General features: G+C 42.4%; 1 protein-coding gene across 6 annotated transcripts in view; it reads right to left on the bottom strand.

Annotated features, from left to right (window-relative positions):
* ASH1L (ASH1 like histone lysine methyltransferase) overlaps nt 1–19137 on the bottom strand; it is a 258896-nt gene that overhangs the window by 221441 nt on the left and 18318 nt on the right. For 4 of the 6 annotated variants that reach the window (XR_012642903.1, XM_074981321.1, XM_074981326.1 and 1 more), the window contains one exon: nt 18481–19018. Coding sequence is in view for 5 of the 6 variants with exons in the window: in XM_074981321.1 (XP_074837422.1) it covers nt 18481–18903 (423 nt within the window). In the remaining variant the exon portion in view is untranslated. The remainder of the gene's footprint in view (nt 1–18480; nt 19019–19137) is intronic. The other 2 variants (XM_074981322.1, XM_074981324.1) reach the window with 1 other exon arrangement.

Here is a 19137-nt window from a genome sequence, read left to right as displayed (position 1 = left end):
GGCCATCAAGTCAAGTACCCTGGCTGCACGACAGAACCAAGCACCATCTAGACCATGGTTTCCCAAACTGGGGGGCACGAAGAAATTCCAGGGGGGCACGAGGCAACCCAGGTCCCCCCATCATTCCCCCACCCAAACAAAGAGCTAGCTTTTGCTTCCAGCCCTCAGCCCCTACCATTTTACGTGGGTGACTCAGAACAGCCGCCAAAAAAAAATCAGGCAGCCAGCGAAGACCCATGTGGAGCTTGCCACCTCTTGCAAAAATGAGTGGGTGTCGGTTGGGGTAAAGGGGGAGGAGGAGTAGGATCGGTTAGATGGGGGACTGGGGTTGCCTGACTGGGGGAGGGGTCTGGGGTAAGAGTGGGAGGCTGGTGGTGCTTGGCTTTGGAGGAGAGGAGGGGAGGGGCTCGGACAGGAAGCTCTTGGGGCTCAGACAGCTGGCCCCGGCAGTGCGAGGCTCAGGCGGCTGGCCCTGGCAGCTGGCTCCACCAGATGGCAGGAGGTTGGACCTGGCAGCGCGGGTTTGGCCAGCTTGGGTCAGCAGGCTGGTGGCTGATTCTCGCAATGTGGGGCTCAGGCAAGTGGCTGGCCCTGGCAGCACAGGGCTCAGGTGGTTGGCAGGTTGGCAGCTGGCCCAGCAGCACAGGGCTGGGGAAGCTGGCAGGCAGTTGGCCCTGATGGCTGGCGGGTGGGCAAGCCACCTGGCAGCAGGCGGCTGGCCCCAGAAGCACAAGGGGCTCAGTCTGCTCAGGCAGGCTGCTCTGGCAGCACAGGGCTCGGGAGGGCAGGCGACAGGCATGGGCAGCTCTGGTGGCTGGCACAGGGCTCAGGCAGCTGACGCAGCACTAGGCACCCATAAGGCACAAGGAAAATTATTTGTGCTTATTTTTAATATAAATAACATTTTATATGAAGTTTTTGTTTACTGTAAATTATGAATGGAATTTTTTGTTAAAAGGGTGGCTGGATGATGGTAAAGAAGAGTAGAGGGGTATGAGGGTTTCTCAGATACAAAAAGGGGGGGCATGATGCTGAAAAGTTTGGGAACCACTGGTCTAGACCATCCCTGATAGATGTCTATCTAACCTGCTCTTAAATATCTCCAGTGATAGAGATTCCATAACCTCCCTAGGCAATTTATTTCAGTGTTTAGCCATCCTGACAGTTAAGAAGATTGTCCTAATGTCCAACTTAAACCTCCCTTGCTGCAGTTTAAGACCATAGCTCCTTGTCCTAGTCTCAGAGGCCAAGGAGAACAATTTTTCTTCCTCCTCCTTGTAATCTTCTTTTAGGTATTTGAAAACTGTTATCACGTCTCCTCTAAGTCTTTTCTTTTCTAAACAAGCTCAGTTCTTTCAAGTCTTCCCTCATAACTCACGTTCTCGAGACCTTTAATCATTGTTGCCCTTCTCTGGACCTTCTCCAATTTCTCCACACCTTTCTTGAAATGTGGTGACCAGAACTGGACACTATAATCCAACAGAGGGTTAATGAATGCTGAGTAGAGCAGAAAAATGACTTCCATCTTGCTGTCAACACTCCTGTTAATGCATCCCATAATCATAGCTGCTTTTTTTGCAACAGCATCACACTGTTGACTCATAGTTAGCTTGTGGTCCACTATGACCCCTAAATCCATTTTTGCAGTATTCCTTCCTAGACAGTCGCTTCCCATTTTGTATGTATGAAGCTGACTGTTCCTTCCCAAGTGGAGTATTTTGCATTTGTCCTTATTAAATTTCATCCTGTTTCCCTCAGACAATTTCTCCAAAGTATTTTGAATTCTGACCCTATCCTCCAAAGCTTGGTATCATCTGTAAACTTCATAAGCGTACTCATTATGCCAATATCTAAATAATTGGCAAAGATATTGAATAGAACCAGTCCCAAAATATACCCCTGCTGAACCCTACTTGTTATACCCTTCCAGCATGATTGCGGACCATTAATAACTACCCTCTGAGAACTGTTATCCAGTCAATTACGCACCCCCCTAATAAGAGCCCCATCTAAGTTGTAATTGCCTAGTTTATTGATGAGAGGATCATGCGAGAATGCATCAAATGCCTTATTAAAGTCTAGGTATATGACATCTACCACTTCTCCCTTATCCAGAAGGCTTGGTATCCTGTCAAAGAAAGCTATCAGATTGGTCTGGCATGATTTGTTCTTCACAAATGCATGCTGGCTGTTACTTATCACCTTATTTTTTTCCAAATGTTTGCAGATGACTTCCTTAATTACTTGCTCCATTATCTTTTCTGGCACAGAAGTTGAACTAACTGGTCTATAGTTTTCTGGGTTGTTCTTTTTCCCCTTTTTATAGATGGGAACTATATTTGCCCTTTTCCAGTCTTCTTGAATCTCTCCAGACTTCCAGGACTTTTCAAAGATAATAGCTAAAGGTTCCCATACCTCCTCTATCAGCTCCTTGGACATTTTAGGATGCATTTAGCGTTGCATTTAGGATGCATTTAGGGTTGCAACTTCTTTGGAGGATAGGGTCATAATTCAAAAGGATCTGGATAAACTGGAGAAATGGGCTGAGGTAAACAGGATGAAGTTTAATAAGGACAAATGCAAAGTGCTCCACTCAGGAAGCAACAATCAGTGTCACACATACAGAATGGGAAAGGACTGCCTAGGAATGAGTACAGCAGAAAGGGATCTAGGGATTATAGGGGACCACAAGCTAAATATGAGTCAACAGTGTGATGCTGTTGCAAAAAAGGCAAACATGATTCTAGGATGCATTAACAGGTGTGTTGTGAACAAGACATGAGAAGTCATTCTCCTATTCTACTCTGCGCTGGTTAGGCCTCAGCTGGAGTAGTGTGTCCAGTTCTGGGCACCGCAGTTTAGGAAGGATGTGGAGAAATTGGAGAGGGTCCAGAGGAAAGCAACGAGAATGAGCAAAGGTCTAGAGAACATGACCTATGAAGAAAGGCTGAAAGAATTGGGCTTGTTTAGTTTGGAAAAGAGAAGATTGAGGGGGGACATGATAGCATTTTTCAGGTATCTAAAAGGGTGTCATAAGGCAGAGGGAGGGAACTTGTTCTTCATTGCCTCTGAGGATAGAACAAGAGGCAATGGACTTAAATTGCAGCAGGGGAGGTTCAGGTTGGACATTAGGAAAAAGTTCCTAACTGTCAGGGTGAGCAAACACTGGAACGAATTGCCAAGGGAGGTGGTAGAATCTCCATCACTGGAGATATTTAAGAAGAGGTTAGATAGATGGCCTTCAGCGATGGTCTAGAAAGTGCTTGGTCCTGCCATGAGGGCAGGGGGCTGGACTCAATGGCCTCTTGAGGTCCCTTCCAGTCCTACTCTTCTATGATTCTATGATTTCATCAGGTCCTGGTGATTTGCACACATCTACTTTTTCTAAGTAATTTTTAACTTGTTCTTTTTTTATTTTATTCTCTAAACCTACCCGCTACCCATTCACCATGTCAGGCATTTCTGCATCAGCTTTCTTGGTGAAGACTGAAAAAGTCATTGAACACCTCAGCCATTTCCAAGTTTCCTGATATTGTTTCTTCCTCCTCACTGAGTAGTGGGACCTACCCAGTCCTTGGTCTTCCTCTTGCTTCTAATATATTTATAGAATGTCTTCTTGTTACCCTTAGTGTCTCTAGCTAGTTTGAGCTCAATGTGTGCCTTTGCCTTTCTAATCTTGTCCCTGCATACATGTATTGTTTACTTATATTCACCTGTTCTAATGTCTCCTAATTCCCACTTTTGATATGACTCCGTTTTGATTTTGAGATCATGCAAGCTTTCCTGATTAAGCCAGGGCAGTCTTTTACCATACTTTCTATCTTTCCTATGCAGTGGTATAACTTGCTTTTGGGCCTTTAATAGCGTCCCTTTCAAAAACTGCCAACTCTCTTAAGACCTTCCCTATAAAAACACAGGAATCTGCCTTCCTGAAATCCATTGTCTCTATTTTGCTGCTTTCCCTTCTACCACTCCTGAGAATCATGAACTCTGATTTCATGGCTACTTTCTCCTAGGCTGCCTTCCACTTTCAAATTCTCAACCAGGTCTCTCTATTTGTTAAAATCAAATCTAGAACAGCTTCTCCCTTAGTAGCTTCTTCTACCTTCTGAATTAAAAAACTGTCATCAGTACAGTCCCAGAACTTTCTGAATAGTCTGTCCCTTGTTGTGTTAGTTTCCCAACGTATGTCTGGATAGCTGAAGTCCTCCATGACCACCCAATCTCTTCTATCTGCATAGCTGGTCTGTAGTAGACCCCTAGTATGACTTCACCCTTGTTTTTTGTTCCAAAACTGCTTGAGAAAGCGGCTCTATTAGCCCCACCACCCTATTTATCAGGGCAGTTCCCTTCCAATCTCGCACCAGCTACAGAGAAACCATTCTTTTAAATGGCAGCACAGCTTTGAGACCACTCCTTAGTGTTGCAATCTCTTAATAGTGTTATTAAAAGTTTGTGCTATGTTCCTTGTTTGTCTTTATTTTCATTGAGGAATGATGCAGCAAAGGTTGCACACCAGCAGAGAAGGGGTAAAGAAGAGCCTATGGGCCCAGTTAGCCCCACCTCCACTATACTTGTGGCAAATGCCAAGTATGGAGTAGGAACAATTGGAAACAGCCTGGTTCATTTGAGAGTGGGCTGGCTGAGAAGGACAGAGCTCTGCCTGAAAGAACTTTGCTCACAGACTTGCAGTGAGATGGATCTGCTAATCACAGCAGCCACTGAGGTGGTGCAGTTAGACTCCCAGAAGCAAGAGATGTATAACTAAGAGACAGGGGTTGTGTCTACACTTGCATTCCTCTTTCAAATGAGGCATGCAAATGAGAGAAATCAAAAATGCAAATAAGATGCAGATTTACATATCTGGCACCTCCATCTGCATATTCTTCTTTTGAAAGAGCTTCTTTTGAAAGAAGAAAATCAGTGTAGACACAGCTCTTCCAAAAGTAAACACCATCTTCGAAAGAACCCTTCCCTTTTTTTAAATGAGGGTTTGCCTTTTTCTTCATGACTTTTTGAGGCTTAGCCCCTCTAACTCCTCCACTGTGGATAAGATTGAAGGGACAATTAGCTGGTATGACAGAGCCCTACTACAGCGGGCCACAAAGGCAGAGACTTCTCACCCCTGCCAAGGGACAGCATCCATGTCAGGACAACCAGAAAGTCCTCATAGCAGAAATGCTCTTGCCACACTGTTACAAAAAAGTATCATCACTTTCCCCCATTCAAATGCATTCTTGAACACCTTACAAAATAACTCATGTATAGTTAAATTCATCCAAATTTCTCAAAAGGTAAGCTGGGTTCCCCCAGAATGACAGGAAGAATAACTATATTAATATTCAGTGTTCTGATGTACAAAATCCCCTTATTTCTTCAAGATAACAGGCATGAATTTTTAAATATCCTTGCAGCATGGGTCCTTCAGATCACTCCACATTAATATTAGTGAATCCTCCATAATAATCAAAGCATGCCTGATGTATCATGGAGAAATTCCACTTCCTGTTAATCAAGTCTTTGGCCTGATGCAGGATGCAAAGAACAGAAACATGTTTCCTATACACAAAGCTAATAAAGTTTTGGAATCCCATGTCTGTAAATACATCAATAATCTTCTGTACACTGCCAAGCTTTGATGTGATATAGTAACACCTTCCTCATAGCACTGCAAACCTCCACAACAGAACCCCCAACAGTTGATTTACTCACATCAAATTGGATTTCCTATCAGCCAGTAGTAACATGCTTTCCAGACTGAGGAGAGCTCATATTAGTCTTCTGCCACTGCAACTCCAAGGTAAGAACTGCACAGATTTCTAGTAAAATTGCTGCAAATTATGTCACCACTGCTACACATTCCAGTTCTGCATCACTATGCTTTGCTATCACTCCGTGATAGTTGACAGAGCCCAAAAGTCAAAGTGCGTCTTTGCCCTCAAAAGCTTATGCTCCAAAATATCTGTTAATCTATAAGGTGCCACAAGACTTCTTCTTGTTCTCTTCTGAGTAGAGGTGCTTCAAGTATGTGCTCTACAGGAGCAACTGCTCAATTTCATCTCTACTATTAGCCAGATCACTGGACCAGCAACAACATTTTTAGAGCTGCAGAGACAAATTGGTCCACTTGAGCAACTCAGAATGCATGTACACCATTCTGTTCATATTAGTAACTATCATGATCATGGGGCTCAGTACTGGGTCTTTTGTGCTGCTTGACATCAGTTTGAAAATGGTGCTGGCAAAATGGAATGGATGACAAAAGAGAAATAGTGGAAGTTTGCTAATTGGATCTCAAAATTCCACGTCCTGTAGTTTCTGGTATGTATCCCACAATGCACCACAAGAAAAAACGAAAAACCGAGTACAGTAGCAGAACAGTGCACCATGGTGGGTTTGCCCCATAATGCCAGTTAGTCAACACATATGAGCTACGTCTACACGTGAAGCCTACTTCGAAGTAGCCTATTTTGATGTGGAGACATCGAAATAGGCTATTTCAATGAATAACGTCTACACGTCCTCCAGGGCTGGCAACGTCGACGTTCAACATCGACGTTGCACAGCACCACATCGAAATAGGCGCTGCGAGGGAACGTCTACACACCAAAGTAGCACACATCGAAATAAGGGTGCCAAGCACAGCTGCAGACAGGGTTACAGGGCGGACTCAACAGCAAGCTGCTCCCTTAAAGGGCCCCTCCCAGACACAGTTGCACTAAACAACACAAGATCCACAGAGCCGACAACTGGTTGCAGACCCTGTGCATGCAGCATGGATCCCCAGCTGCAGCAGCAGCAGCCAGAAGCCCTGGGCTAAGGGCTGCTGCACACGGTGACCATAGAGCCCCGCCGGGGCTGGAGAGAGAGCGTCTCTCAACCCCTCAGCTGATGGGCACCATGGTGGACCCCGCTATTTCGATGTTGCGGGACGCGGATCATCTACACGTGCCCTACTTCGACGTTCAACTTCGAAGTACGGCGCTATTCCCATCCCCTCATGGGGTTAGCGGCTTCGACGTCTCGCCGCCTAACGTCGATGTTAACGTCGAAATAGCGCCCAACACGTGTAGCCGTGATGGGCGCTATTTCGAAGTTAGTGCCGCTACTTCGAAGTAGCGTGCACGTGTAGACACGGCTATGGAGAACTATATGAATGCTGTGATCAACAATGGAAGTGTCAGAACAAAGTTGTGAGGACACACTAATTTGCTACTCAAATTTTTAAACTGAGAACAAAATACAGAGGTGTAGCGCTATCACCATGTAAAGGTCTTTTTGTGTTGCTGCGTACCATGATGGCTGAAGGCTAATGCTTGGAAACTGGAACTGCATTGCTTTACAATTTCCTTACATTTAAATGTTTGTGTTGTTGTAAGAAAATGCAGTTGATGAAATTTAACTCAAAACAAACAATTTTTATAGGCACACAGTATGCATCAGAAAGCTATTATTAGGGAAGCCTGTAGTGGCAAACAAAAAACAAATAGTAGCTTCATTTTCAGTCTACCTTCTTTCCCTAATACCTAGGAAAACAGATATGATTTGAAATATACCTAGAGGTTAAAAAATGTGGGCTTTGGTAGACCAAACAGGAGAATTCTAAAGCCTGAGATTATCTCCCCCCCACCCCCCAACAAAAGCTCTCCCAACATTCTTCTTCCATTTAAATAAAATAAGTTCTAGATCAAGTGCCTCTGCTCCTCACAAATCCAGCAGTTATCACTGTTCTCCCAGGTAACCAGGCCCAGTTAAAAATTAGTACTTTCAACTCCACCTGAAAGGTAACAGAATACAGATCACATACAATTGAAGCCATGTGCCAAGTGGCTTCGTAAAAGGTGTGGTATCTTAGCTTCCAGATGCTCTCACTGGCTACATCTACACTTGGGCAAAACTTCAAAATGGCCCTGCTAATGGCCAAATCAGAGAATACTAATGAAGCACTGAAATGAGTGGAATTATTAAAAAAGGGATCGATAATAAGACAAAAGATATCATACTTCCCCTATATAAAACTATGGTACGCCCACATCTTGAGTACTGCGTGCAGATGTGGTCTCCTCACCTCAAAAAAGATATATTGGCATTCGAAAAGGTTCAGAAAAGGGCGACTAAGATGATTAGGGGCTTGGAACGGGTCCCATATGGGGAGAGGCTAGAGAGACTGGGACTTTTCAGTTTGGAAAAGAGGCGATTGAGGGGCAATATGATAGAGGTATATAAAATCATGAATGGTGTGGAGAAAGCGAATACAGAAAAATTATTTACCTTTTCCCATAATACAAGAACTAGGGGACACCAAATGAAATTGATGGGTAGTAGGCTCAAAACTAATGAAAGGAAATTTTTCTTCACACAGCACACAGTCAACCTGTGGAACTCCTTGCCCGAGGAGGCTGTGAAGGCCAGGACTCTATTAGGGTTTAAAAAAGAGCTTGACAAATTTTTGCAGGATAGGTCCATAAATGGCTATGAGCCAGGGATAAAGTATGGTGCCCTAGCCTTCAGAACAAGGGCAGGAGCTGGATGGCAGGAGATAAATCACTTGACCATTGTCTTCTGTTCTCCTTCTCTGGGGCACCTGGCATTGGCCACCGTCGGCAGATGGTATGCTGGGCTGGATGGACCTTTGGTCTGACCCAGTATGGCCATTCTTATGTTCTTATGAGTGTCACCAGCCAAGGCACTTTGAAAGTGCTGCGTTTTGCTCACACGCGGCTCATCTACATGGGGGTCCTTTTCAAAAGGACCCTGCAAACATCGAAATCCCCTTATTCCTATCAGCTGATTTTGACTTTTGTGGGGTCCTTTCGGAAAGGACCCATGTAGACTAGCTGTGTGCAAGCGAAATGAGGTACATTCAAGGATCCACAGCTGGCAGCATGCTCACGAGGCACTGAATATTCATTTCAGCACCTCATTAGTATTCGCCGATTTAACCATTAGCATGGACATTTCGAAGTTTTGCCCAAGTGTATACACAGCCACAATGTAGTTCCACAGAGGCTGTACTGAAGTAGTCTAGACCTGAAATGAAAAACCACTGATGACTGCAGTGAGCCCTACATATGAAATACTGCAGCACTCATCTTGTCAAGAACAGATGAAATTTTTGGTCACTGCTACTGTAACCAACAGCTGCCACATACTCCCAATCTCAATTCTTCACGTGACTTCCTCCATACTACCAACATCATCTCAGTCTTGTCAGGGCTGAGCCTCAGTGAACTGGCCCATATCCATCAATTTCATTTAGACTTCAGGTCATTTGTTACAGTGTGTCAGCCAGTTCAGAGACACAGAGATGAGATGGAGACACAGAGCCACATGCCATCAGTACATTGAAAGATACCACAGTTTATGTATCAGAGGGGTAGCATCTGATGAAGTGAGTCTGTGCTCACAAAAGCTCATGCTCAAAACTTTTCTGTTAGTCTATAAGGTGCCACAGGACCCTTTGTTGCTACCACAGTTTATGACTCCATACTAACCATTTTAATAATTTCAAACAAACACTGAACAGGAAAGAAGAGCATGAAATGCTGCAGAACCATCGACGAAAAAAAGATCTCCATGTGAAGAACTGCCAAACTGTCACATGGAACCTCAGGACTAAGGAAAACCTCTAGCCACCTTTTACAGTTCTCTCTGTCACCTGTACATATGATAGCTGACAGAACACAACAGACTCAGTATGGACACTTTATCCAAGCATAATCTAATCCAGTAGAACCTCAGAGCTGAAAAATCTCAGGTATGGAAAAGTAACACACTTTCAATAGTCTTAAATGACACAAACACAAACTGTTTCCTGAGCTTGTCATACCATTTTTTTTTTTTTTTTTTTTTTAAAAACTTCCCTCTTTTTTAAAAGCAGTTCACATTTAAATACTGTATTGTATTTGCTTCTTTTCTGGGGAGAGGGAAGGGGTCTCTGGTGCTACCTCACTGCATATTTCCAGTTCCAAACGAGGTATGTGATAGACCAGTCAAATCTGCAACTGTTTGTAATTTTGAGAACAAAAAAGCAGTCCAGTAGCACTTTAAAGACTGACAAAATAATTTATTAGGTGATGAGCTTTGGTGGGACAGACCCAGTGCTACTGCAAGCTCTTAGAATACCAGCTCTTTACACACGAAGGCTATTTATAACATGTTTTCTTACCCAATTCCTCAAGAGTATAAAATCAAGCATTTAATCAAAATTGTAAGATTTAACTTTATTTGCACAGGAATCATGAGTAAACACAAGGACTGACCCGAAAAGGAAGAAAACTGGACCTGTCTTTCTTGCTTCCTTAAAATGCCAACTGATGACTTAAAAGTGTTGTTGTTTATTAAACGCATTAAGGTCTGCTTGTGAGGCCCAAGGTGGAACACTGACAGTGGGTCTCAGCCAATGGGTGGGGCCCAAGGCAGAATGATGACAGTGAGGCGTGGCCAATGGAAGCATGGGGGCCTGAAGGTGTAGGACCCAAGATAAATCTGACAAAGTGGGTCTTTGCCCAGGAAAACTTATGTTCCCAAAAGCCTGTCTATAAGGTGCCACAGGACTTCTCATTGTTTTTGTAGATACAGGCTAACACGGCTACTCCCGATAAGTATCTTTTATACTGAACCACGATCTGAAGCTCAAAAGTTGGTCTCTCACCAACAGAAGTTGGTGAAAAAAATGGTATCTTTCCCATCTTGTCTCTCTCTACAACCCTGGGACCAACACGGCTGCAACACTTCATAGAGGTTGAAACAATCTAGTCCAGCACTCTTGGGATGTGACAGGTGCCAAAAGAGAGAAACTGCTGAACTACCGGAGGTCAATACTGTCTAGCAGCATTACAAATGCTTCCACTGTTTGCTAAACACTTGGGAGACATTTAGGGGTAAACTGGAGCTAACTAACAGCACAGAACACTAAGGCCAAGGACTGGTGGCTATAAAGAAACTTTAGAGGATTGTGGAAAACTTGGCCACCACATAATAAGTGGACATCTAGCTAATGAAAATCATGGTGGACCATGGATATTGCTCGACCAGAGAGGTTCAACCTGTATGTTCCTTATATTTCTAATATTAACAATAATACAGAAACAGACATTACAAAAAGGGTTTCAGACCATTATCTATCACAGAATGACAAAATCACTAAATCCCTTTTATAAAAATGCTATGCTGGTCAATCAAACAACAAAATAAAGAAAAATGGCTCTTAGCTGCTCCAGAGACTGACTGGAAAGGGCACACTGCAGTTTATGCTGAATGTTGAATAGTAACAGAGAAGGAGCCGTGTTAGTCTATATACTGTCAAAACTAAAAAGCAGTCCAGTAGCATTTTAAAGACTAACAAAATAATTTATTAGGTGAGCTTTCGTGGGACACACCCACTTCTTCAGACCATAGCCATACCAGAACAGACTCAATATTCAAGCAAAGAGAACCAAAACAGTAATCAAAGTTGACAAATCAGAAAAAAATTATCAAGGTGAGCAAATCAGAAAAGCGGGGCGGGGGGGAGTCAAGAATTAGATTAGGCCAAGTATGCAAAAGAGCCCCTATAATGTCCCAGAAAGTTTGCATCCCAGTTCAAACCACGTGTTAAGGTGTCAAATTTGAATATGAAAGAGAGTTCAGCAGCTTCTCTTTGTAAAGCAGACTGGAAATTCTTCTTCAAAACAATGCAGACTCTTAAGTCATTAACAGAATGGTCCACTCCATTAAAAGGTAGACTCACTGGTTTGTGGATCAGGAATGTTTTGATGTCTGTTTTGTGCCCATTAACTCTTTGTCTGAGAGAGTTTGAAGTCTGTCCAATATACAAAGCATCTGGGCATTGTTGGCACATGACGGCATATATGAAGTTAGTTGAGGAGCATGAGAATGTGCCCGTGATTTTGAGAGTAACCTGGTTAGGTCCAGGGATGGTATCGCCAGAATAGATATGTGGACAAAGCTGGCAGCAGGCACAAGAAATTCTCATGCTCCTCAACTGACATCATATATACTATCATGTGCCCACAATGCCCAGATGCTTTGTATATTGGACAGACTTCAAACTCTCTCAGACGAAGAGTTAAGGGGCATATTTGGCTTAATCTAATTCTTGGCTCCCCCAACCCCGCCCCTCTCCTCTCTGATTTGCTCACCTCGGCAATTTTTTTCTGATTTGTCAATTTTGATTACTGTTTTGGTTCTCTGTGCCTTAAATATTGAGTCTGTTCTGGTATGGCTATGGTCTGAAGAAGTGGATCTGTCCCACAAAAGCTCACCTAATAAATTATTTTGTTAGTCTTTAAAGTGTTACTTGACTGCTTTTTTGTTTTTATCCTGAATGTGTTTGTTAACTTAAGAGAGACCATATACTTCCACCTTTAACAATAAAAAAGCCTTCCACACATTATTTTAATATATCCAGGGCAGGAAATTTTACTATACAATACTATTTTATAGGAATTACTAGTCAGGCAAAATGTTGCCAAGTGTTGAAGAAGTATACCCTCTCAGATCTCTGACTTAGGATGGAAAGAGCTCAAAACAGGGTTTCATGGTGTTTAAACTATTATTCCAGTTCCATTTTCATTGTTGTAAATTCCTAATTTTGTGGTAGTTTGATGTCTATCAGGATGCTTAGAATATAACTGGAAAAGAGCAGGATGTTAGCATTAAAATTAGTTTGGAATTAAAACAATACTAGAGTGAAGATATTTGCTTTAAGCCCCTTTCAGTGATGTATTATTTATTTAATTTTTACTGTTTTCTCTTAATTGGAGATGCACATTTCCTAGAACTGGAAGGGACCTCAGGAGGTCATCTAGGCCAGTCCCCTGCCTTCTTGGCAGGACCAAGCACCATCCCTGACATCTATTTGCCCCAATTCCTAAATGGCCTCCTCAAGGACTGAAGTCACAAACATGGGTTTAGCAGGCCAATGCTCAAACCACTGAGCTATCCCTCTCCCACCAACAGATCAATGTAATTGGAGATACGTACCTCTGAGAACTGGAAGGGGCCTTGAGAGGTCATCTAGTCTAGTTCAGTTCCCTGCCCATTTTTGGCATGGCCAAGCTCCATCCCTGACATCTATTTGCCCCAATCACTAAATAGCCTCCTCAACGACTGAGCTCACAACCCTGGTTAGTGGGGCAATGCTCAAACCACTGAGCTATCCTTCCCCCCCACTTAATTTCTAGATGTATTTCCACATGAGAATTTTTTAAGTTATTTAAAAAAAAAAAAAAAACAATGAAGACAACTCTTTAAATTCTACCAATTCATCTTTTTGATACTTTTCCACTTCCTAGCATAATAAGAGAAAGCCATGCTAGTCTATATACTATCAAAACAAAAAAGCTGTCTAGTAGCACTTTAAAGACTAACAAAATAATTTCTTAGGTGATGAGCTTTCTTGGGACAGACCCACCAGACAAATTTTATGCAAGATTTCTCTATTTTTCCCATAAGTAGTGTATGTAAATCTGTCTGGAGTAACTTCCTGAAAGCGTTAAAAATGTTTTATTCCTGCTGTGATAGACCCCGGCCTGCGGCCAGTGACAGCAGCCTTGGGGAGGGGAGATATGTTGGCAGCTAGGTGAGTGCCTTTAAGTTTCCCAGAGACTGAGGCTTATCCGGGGTCATCTAGCAGCAGCAAGCTAAACGAGCACTTGCTGCCAGTTTAGCACCTGTGGCTAATTAAAGGCCTGTGGAACCCTTCAAAAGGGTTTCCTCCAGATTATCAGGGGGAAGGAGACAGAGGACAGACAAGGGCTGTGGAAGGACTCCCCACAAGAAGAGAGGTTTGCAGTTACCTGAGGAAGTACTGGAGAAGTGACTGGTGGAAGTGGTCCAGGGAGGCAGTCTGCTGTACCAGGAAGGTCCCAAGGAGGGAAGCTCCTCCAGCTGCAGCTGCCTAAGGTCCCTGGGCTGCAACCTGGTATGTGAGAGAGGGGTCCAGGTTCCCCTCAGATGACCCCACACCGCAGAGCAGCCTTAGAGGGCAGGAGGAGACTGGGCACTCCTAAGGTGGGGGTGGGGGGGAGGTCTCCTCCACTAATGACTGTATTTTGGACCAGCTGATGATGAGAATGCCTTGGTGATACTGTAACCCAAGCTTCTGTGAGAGCAGGAAGCAGAGCAGGGGACACGGCAGGCCTCTGAGGCTGCATTTTAAACTGCCACATGGTACAGGACCCAAGACAGACAAGCTTGGGGATTTGTCACACTGCCTACTTTCACATTTTATTATTTATTCTTTATATGGTAGCTCTACCTCAGGATCCTAATAAAGGATAAGTAACCATTTGTGTTAGGTGCTGGGCAAATATGTGGTGAAAAGACAGTATCTGTCCCATAGCACTTACAGTACAGATTTCTGACATGACATAGCAGGTTGCTGAAACATTTAAAGGTGAGAGGCAAGGAAAAGCAGAAAAAAGAATCCATTTTGCATAACAAGTACCAGTTGAACCTCTCTAGTCTGGCACCGTTGAGACCAGACTGGTTATGAATGAAAACTTGCCAGACCACGAGGTCAACACTGTCTAGCACATTACCAGCATTTTCACTGCTTACTGGACTCTTAGAAGACACGTAGGGGTAAATTACAGCTAAACAGCAGCAAAGAATACTGAGAGCTAAGACTGGCAGCTATAAACAAACTTTGTGGGACCATGGGAAACTTGGTCACACCTATGATAAGTGGTTCTCTAGCTAACTAAAATCATGCTGGATTATGAATGCTGCTGGACGAGAGTGTGCCAGATAAGAGAGATTTAACCTGTATTAATCTCAGCTAGACAGGGCCACACGGCAGTGTTCAGTAATTATTACAGTACAGAAGAATCTGACAGAAGGACTTGAAAGAGGATATAGTGATGGTTTTATGGGTTATGATGGGAAGGTTTTCCCTGATAAAAGTGTGAAATGTGAGAATGTACAAAGGTGCTTACAACAGTTAAATTGTTCTAAACACCAACACAATTGCACTTGTTGCTTAACACATACTGATATCTTGTCTACACTTACAATAATGATACCACCCATATTCAGCACCAGAGCAGCTCCACTATATTTAACCCCACTCAGTCTACAGAAGGACAGAGAGAAGCAGTGATTTAAGTCACTTTTTATATATAAAATTAATCCTGTCTTCTCCCAGTCAAATGAAGTATTTGGTTGAGTATAACACCATTGTGCTTTTTGTAAAGAAAGTGATGATGTACCAGGGAGTAATCTGGAAAGAGAAGCCAAGGCAACAAATAGTTCCCACGGAAAACATTACATAAACTAATTTCAACTTCTCTTTAAAAAAAACCAAATATAATCACCCATGTCCCTGAGATTGTTCATTCCTTGCTTGGGATCTTCCCATCCTTGACCTCTTTCAAATCCTCTAGAATGATCTTCTTTTTGCCCCTTCCTCCTAAATTATGTACGTAGGGGAGTAATACACTCAATCATGCACTTCTTTCACATTTGCACTTTTATTCCTGTGGAACCACTTTTTGAACAAATCCAAGCACAGATGATAAAGTGTTACTTGAATGCTTCTACTGAAATGATGGCAGTGAAATAACTAAATGTTAATATATTTACATTGCCATCACCAAAAACAAGCAGTCTCATAGCCCCTTAAAGACTAACAAATTTATTTATTAGTTAATGAGCTTTTATGGGTAAGATCCACGTCTTCATACTGGAGTAAATAAGAATCCTGGAAATGGGCTGTCACTTGTCAACAGGACCAGTGGAAAAACTAAATTATGTGGGATGCGTGCTATTCCTGCAAATATTAAAGCTAGGGAAATTGCCCTTATAATGCGTAAGATAATTGAAATCTCCAGTAAGTGTGACGTTAAATGTGTCAAACTTGCAAATGAACTCCAATTCAGATGTCTCCTTCTGCAGCCTTGTAGTAAAATCCTTTTGCAGAAGAATGGCTATTTTAAAATCTTTTATAGAGACTGTCCAGGGAGGTTACAGTGTTCCCTATAAATTCAGAGTATTCTAATTCCTGATGTCAGATTAACATCCATTCATCCTTTGGCACAGAGACCATCCAGTTTGTCCAATGTACATGCAGAGGGGCTTTGCTGGCACATGATGTATACCACATTAGTGGATGTGCAGGTGTATGAACCCCTGATGGTATGGCTTAGGTGGTTAGGTCCACTATTGCCCGGAGCATGCCACATTCCACTTTGTCACTGATTTAAAGGGCATGTGGCTCCTGGCACCACCAGTGCCACAGTGGCTACACCTACACTAGCATTCCTCTTTTGAAAGAGGCATGCAAATGAAGGAAATGCAAATAAGGCACGATTTACATATCTGATACCTCCTTTGCATATTCTTTCGAAAGAAGAAAAGCAGTGTAGATGCAGTTCTTTCTAAAGTAATACCCATCTTCGAAAGAGCCCTTCTTCCTATTTTTTTTTTAAAGGAAGAAAGGTTCTTTTGAAGATGGAGATTATTTTCAAAAGAGCTGTGTCCAAGCTGGTTTTCTTCTTTGGAAAGAGAACATGCAAATAAGGTGCCAGATATGTAAATCTGTGCCTCATTTGCATTTTTGATTTCCTTCATTTGCATGGCTCTTTCAAAAGAGGAATGCTAATATAGACGTAGCCAGTAGCAGCAGCCAGGAACTCTTGGTCCTTTTGTAGCGCTAGCTCTGGGGCACTGTGCACTTTTGCCTACTGCTGTTGACAGAGCTGGGCACAAGCATGGAAAATGGAATAGCCTACAAATCTTTTAAGTCGTTCATGGCATCAGCAATGTGGAAAGCAGGGGGACGTGTTGAGGAAGGGGGCTGACTGGCAAGGAGAGGTGTGGAATGTTCTTGGGATGAATTGTCTAGGGGTGCCATGTGGAGTGAGGGCATATGGTGGTAAGCTGCTGAATATAAAGAGAAGAGTGAATAGAGAGGCTAGAACAAAAGTGAGATGGTGTATTTCAAGAGACACTTAGTCCTCAATTTGTGCAGTACTTCGATACATGTTTAACTTTAAACTTCAAGGCCACATTTAAACTAGCAAGTTGTTTCGGAAAATCAGGCCATTTTCCAAAAGAACATGTGGAATGTCCTTGCACAAATGTGCTCCTTTAATCTGAAATCGAAAGAATGGGGCTCTTCTTCCAGAAGCCCTTTTTGGCTCCCAGACCAGGAAGAACACTTCCTTTTGAAAGCTTCTTCTGGAAGAAAGAAAAAAAAAAAAACCCAACACATGTAGACATCTGGGGGCCCTTTTTTCAAAAGAGCAGTCCACATGGCACCTGATTTTTCGCTCCCTGGCCCATTCTTCTGAAAGTGTGGGGGCTGTGTGGACACTTTCCATGGAAAGAGCAGATTGATCTTTTGATCTGCTTTTGCGTGTGTGCACCCACTCTTCCGAAAGAAGATCATCTTTTGAAAGATTGTTGTAGTGTAGACATCGCCCAAAAGAATGTAGGCACACACAAACATTTTGCTGAATAATGACATTAAATAAGTAGCAAAGAGGCAAGAAAAAGTGTATTTTGCTCTAGAATAGCATTTTATTTGGCTAGGAAAAATTTATGCATATTGGTAAATTAATTTAACAAAAGATGTTTATCTAAAAAAGTAAGTAATCATGCAAGCTCATTTTTGTAATCTTTGTCCACTCACCTTATTCACCCCAGCTGTTAGTCGAATTCTTGTTGTACATTTTATCAGAACAAAAGTTCCTTAAAGCAGGGGCTGTCTTCTCATATTTGTAAGACACCTAACACATTTTGGGCGCTACAGAATTATAAGCCGTACAATGTAAATCAGTCTTCGTTCTATCAAATTCAATGCTCTTTTTCCCTTCCAAATACCAACTAATTAGTAAAACCAGATGTCATTGGAAGTGGAGCCAAGAGACTAAAAATAGTATTGCTACCTATTCTTCTCACATTCACTTAGGACACCAACAGAAACTAGTTTTACTACCGAACACTACAATGTCAAACTAGCTAATGAAGATCAAAGTGAATTCTCTGCATCAGCAACAGAATGGCCATTAAATTCTGACAGCAGTCTTCACTTCTGGTGAGAATATACAAAGCAGTCAACATACTGCATGATTTTGCATTGGTATTAGAAAAACTTGGTTCAGATTATTGAGTTCACTTGGCCTGGAAATTACTAGTGGATATTAAATATAAAATGAGATGTTTCTTCTCTGACCATAACCAGACTTTAGAATGAAGACTGTTCTTCAGTTCTGTCTTTTATGCAGTGGTGTAACTTGGCCAGTAACTTACACAACCCCTCAAAGGATGATCTAGGAAATGGAAATGACCTCTGGAGGTCCCTTCCAGTTCTAGGAGATGTGCATCTCCAATTTTTTTTTTTTTGGAGGGAGGGATAGCTCAGTGGTTTGAGCATTGGCCTGCAAAACCCAGGGGTGTGAGTTCAATCCTTGAGGAGGCCATTTAGGGATTGGGGCAAATAGATGAAAGCATTTAATAATATACACTACTCACCTGTTTTGAAGGACAATGTTCAGTCTTCTCTTCTGTTATCTTCCCACTCTTTGATACCTTTCTTGGTTGCTTGATAGTGGTTTTTATGGCAGGCCGGCATACATAATTCTCCAGATTCTTAGGGGGCTTTTTAGTTCTCTTAGCTTGAAGGCCAATTTTCAATTTTAAATTTCCCTCTGAAAAATTTGTTTCTTTCACTGAAAATTGTTGTTGTGCATCAGTCAGACTCTCATTCTTCCCAGTCTCAGTGTTGCTCCCCTCCCAGTTCTTCTTCTTAATATCTTCTTCCTCCTTGATGTTGTTCTCTAGATCTACTTCCCTCTTACCTATCACTGTGTCAGTGTTGACTGGAGAGGGGCTTTTCCCGGAAAAACCTTCGGAATCAGAACCCAACCCTAACATAGTAGTATTCTGAGGGTCCATCACAGGTGCACTATATGCCTTTGGAGATTTCAGGGAAGGGTTTAGAGAGGTATGTTCCACAGAATAATCTCTTCTACAGCTTGCAACCACATCTGTTACACTGTAAAAGAAACACCTAAATAAATAAATAAAATAAATAAATACATAAAATTTCTATTTTAAAGAAGAAATGAATGAAATTCTTATTAATGACCAAAAAGCAAACATATAAAGTTTATTTCTAGACAAAAGTTA

The sequence above is a fragment of the Carettochelys insculpta genome, chromosome 30 (assembly GCF_033958435.1).
Source record: "Carettochelys insculpta isolate YL-2023 chromosome 30, ASM3395843v1, whole genome shotgun sequence".
Classification (NCBI taxonomy): Eukaryota; Metazoa; Chordata; order Testudines; family Carettochelyidae; genus Carettochelys; species Carettochelys insculpta.
Note: the sequence above shows the minus strand (reverse complement) of the source record. Positions and strands in the feature narration are given on the sequence as shown.